Source organism: Miscanthus floridulus, chromosome 14 (assembly GCF_019320115.1).
Source record: "Miscanthus floridulus cultivar M001 chromosome 14, ASM1932011v1, whole genome shotgun sequence".
Classification (NCBI taxonomy): domain Eukaryota; kingdom Viridiplantae; phylum Streptophyta; class Magnoliopsida; order Poales; family Poaceae; genus Miscanthus; species Miscanthus floridulus.
The window spans coordinates 23051690-23055809 of record NC_089593.1 but is presented as its reverse complement, the minus strand read 5'-3'; the positions used below and the strand labels follow the sequence as shown (position 1 = coordinate 23055809).

General features: G+C 46.2%; 1 protein-coding gene across 1 annotated transcript; it reads right to left on the bottom strand.

Moving 5' to 3' along the window:
- Positions 1 to 2338: 2338 nt before the first annotated feature.
- Positions 2339 to 3292, bottom strand: LOC136506067 (uncharacterized). The gene has a single exon (XM_066501191.1). The coding sequence runs from the start codon at positions 2966 to 2968 to the stop codon at positions 2606 to 2608; it is 363 nt and encodes a 120-aa protein (XP_066357288.1). The 5' UTR covers positions 2969 to 3292; the 3' UTR covers positions 2339 to 2605.
- Between the last annotated feature and the right edge of the window lie 828 nt (positions 3293 to 4120).

The window sequence follows — 4120 nt, the reverse complement described above, 5'->3', positions numbered from 1 at the left end:
GTTTCGTGATCCGGAAGCGTGCCAGTCAGTTTGACCTAAAAACTAACAAGAGATAAAACAATTAAATGTCAAACCGGAACATGTCAGGTAATACCGGACAGTTCCACATATACGGCCCTGAAGCCACTTACAACGACATACGGCTATAGAGAGCTGTCTGCCAACAAGTTCATAAACCATTCAGCGAATCGTAGGGTAAATGCACGTAAAGACCTAATTGCCGAATGCATGTGCATGGGAAGACATGTTTGAACAAGTGAAATTAATTATGAGTTAACGCATAACCAAACTCGGCAATCCAGCCGAATTGGGATCCATGAAGAAGGAACATACAAATAAAAGCGATTAAACTAAACTAAAACCTGCATCTGCCGCACGACACCTAGTTTCGTTAAAGCTTAAACGTGATTAACATGCATGAACCCGCAACATGTGACAACCTAGATTAAGACAATTCAGCCACTATGAGCATGTTATCTATTTTGCAAGGGTAATATAAAGATAAACAATGATCGTTGAAGCACGAATAAAACCACAAGAGAAAGAAGGCCGAACAATATCAATCTAGATTGGGCAGAAGTGTGTTACAAATATATAAGAAGTTTAGAACATGCAACACTGGATAACTTAATGAATCTATTTAGATTTGCCATATCTAATATAGAGCCGATAACTATCTCGCTTTCACTAAGCATGTGAGTAAACGCCTGCCGCACGGTATCCACTCATAAACAAAGCATAAGCAAAGACTTCTTGATTGTCAAGCAAAGATCCGCCGCACGACCATTGAAAGCAAACAAGACTACTTGCACCATGTCTAAATCCACCGCATGATACTAAACATGATAACAAGGTTGTCGGAACTTACGGAGGTCGACGGATCGATGACTCCTCTCGAAGAACTCGACGACACGACAAGAGGACTCGAAAGTTGGCACGGGGCCGGTTGTATTGATTTGATTGTGTTCTCTTATTACAATGGTCGAGGGTCAATATTTATACCCTAGACAAAATGTGAGTCCCAAAGGACTACGATCTACAAAGGAACTTCTAAACAAACTTGGAAACTTACGATTCCTTACCCTAAACTTATAAATTCCTTTATTAATACAACTCTCATCTTTCCGATCGGTCTTGCCTGCCATCTTCTGTTTTCCCGAATGGAGTTACCGCCTTCCAGAATAACCGACCGCACAAGCATTTAGCCGACCGCTTGCGTTGTTTGCCGAACACCCTTCTCCCCGCATGTGGGCCTACCTGTCATCTTCCAGAATTGACCAAAATCCAGTGTTAACAGCATGAAAAGTAGGCACACTGCAAGAGATACCGCCATACCGCACTGACACAGTGATCAGGGACGGATTAGGATGGATGTTTAGGGGGCTCAAGTTCAACGTTTAACGAATGCACGACTGTGCTTGTTACAATTCTGAAGCAAGCATCCGATCGATATTTTATACTGTAGCAACAACCAATATCCATTTGTATATATGCATAAATAAAATAGCTGTATTTCACATGTCCCGGAGAATTTAAAAGGCGCTAGGTGGTAGATTGAGCATGAAATAAACTCAAGGTTTTTTTTTGGCTGCTACTAGGAGCAAGATTTGAAAGGTACTACAGCAAATGAAGGTCAAAACGGTGTGCTTAGATACAAACAAAGACAGCTTTATTAGCCAAATAAAATAAGGTCGTACTTATATTAGAGAAATAATCAAATGAAGAACATGCTCATATATCATCATATGTGATAACTGAATATAATAAATTCAGAATATGTGATGGATCGATAGTTGCCGCCGCCACCGCCTCATGAGCCTTCCTCTGATACACACTTAGACAGCTGCCATAAGTTTGTGACCTGTTGGGCCTTGGAAACCGGATCTTATTGGGCTGGAATTTCGGTCGATTGAGTAGAGAAAGGGTTGGCCCATGACCTGTTGCTGAAGCGCCGCCGTCCTCAACCTCCTGACGGGATTCAGAGCCCCTGCTTAGACTGCTTCTCAACGTTCTCAACACAGTCATGACAGAATTTTTTTTTTAGGAAAGGCCAATGCTGCTTGTTGCTCCATTTGTGAGCAGCCGCTGCGATCTTCTTGGAGATCCCATGAACGATGATCAAGTGGAGGGAGTGTGCGAGGGCCTCGGCTGTACTTTTGGACAGGCCGTGTCCTTACGGCCAGCAGCTAACTCCTGTAGGGCCGCACAGCCACAAGCGCCGCGCCGCTGCGTAAATGCGTAACTCGCCATAAGCTCCATGGACTTGGGGGCTGTAGGTAGTATGACACTGACAGCGAAAAATAAAGTTTGAGACACTATTACAATTCGATACCGGATCCCAAAATTTCGCCGAATTATGCAGTTAGTATGACACTGACAGCGAAAGGTCTAACACGGGTACATTTACATCATGTCAGCGGGAAGAGCTGCAAGTCAACAATCGAGGAAGAAATTGCGAACTCATTTTGCTAACTTCCCCTGTTTTACAGGCTACGAACTGCAAGTCTGCAAACCGAAATGAAAAAAACGGAAAGCTTTGGGTTTCAGTTTCTCCGTCTCTTCTTAACAGTTAGCACACTACTACTGTTTCGCCGTCGGATCAACATCAAGAAGCGGGGGTTCCTTGTTGCTGCTCCTCGTGGCCTCCTCCGACGAGCTCCATCTGGTCGTCGAGGTACTGGTGCAGCAACAGGAGCCGGAGCCGGCCTCCGTCGGCGTCCACCACAGTCGCCTCCTCCGGCCCGCGGTCATCGCCGTCGCAGCAGCCACGCGATGATCTCCTGCCGGCCACCACCAGCTTCCTCCTGACCCTGAGGAAGCGGACGGCGGCCACGGCGCAGCAGAGCAGCGGCAGCCAGAGGACCGCCAGCGCCAGGACCGCCGGGACCAACCACAGCGCCACAGCGGCCGCGGCCACCGCCCGCCACGACGACGCCGTCGGCGGCGACCCGGCCCCGGCGCCGCCCATCCGATCCGTCTCCAATCCTTCCTTCCCGGCCGGAAGAAAACCGACGACGACGTACCCGAGGCTTGTTGCTTTGCTTGCACGGATGAAATGAAAGTAGAGATTTTTTTTTTCTTGGCTTGTGCCCTGTGAGGGGTTCGAATCGAAGCCGAGTAGCGGCAAAGCTTTCTTCACTTGAACCAGGGGAAGGGAAGGCGTTGCTTGTGGCAGACGGTTGGGCTTTTCCTTGTTTGCTCGATGCCCCTCCGGCCTTTAAATTTGACGCGTCGCCGTCTTGGGATCTTCTTGCTTTTCTTGCAGAGGAGAAGGGGTCGATCGCGGACATGGGCACGCCATCTGATTTCATCCTCCTTTAGCCGGCTCGTCATGATATTTATTTTTGTTGTAATAGTAGGTGCTGGCCTGCTGATGCTCCCTCCCTCCCGTCACATTCATCATATCCTAACGTCTCATCTTTAAGATCTCACTCCGGTCCCCGCTTTATCTGCGGTTATCTGAGAACGAAGGGATTACTCGAAACCAGTGGCGGAGCCAGAAAAGGATACAAAGGAGGCGCTGAACTAGACAAGGGAGGGTAAAGTAATTGAAACTACCAGTAGGGGTTCAAGCCCCTCCAGTTTCAGACAAAAGAAAGCTAATTGAAACTAGATTACATTTTGATTTTAGAGGAATATTTTTTTCCTAGCATTAGTGCATTATATGAGGTTCTAGAGACAAGGCCGGTGCTCCAGCGGCCCTGGCTCTGCCCCTGCTGGGAACCCATCCAAACTAAAGAACTAACATATCATGATCCATTGCCTAGTTTCTTTGTCGATCACACCACTCTAGCTTAGGACATCCACAATGTTGAGGAAAAGGGTATACTTAACGAGCATTTAATGCTGCAATAATCAGATACCTAGCCATTAGCCATTGTGGATGATATATAAAAGACAGATTTTGTGGGGGCTGGTGCTATTATTTGGACAATTTGGTGTACTCGTAATGACTTTGTTTTTGAGAAAAAACAAACAATTTTTTTTTTTGTCACCAAATAAGCTAACAACATTGTAAGACTTGGTTGCGTGCGATCGCAGAAGCCAGATTATAAAGAGGAAACAGAGATAAAAGGATAATAAAATAAGTCTTTCATAACTTATATTTTCGGATCATGCG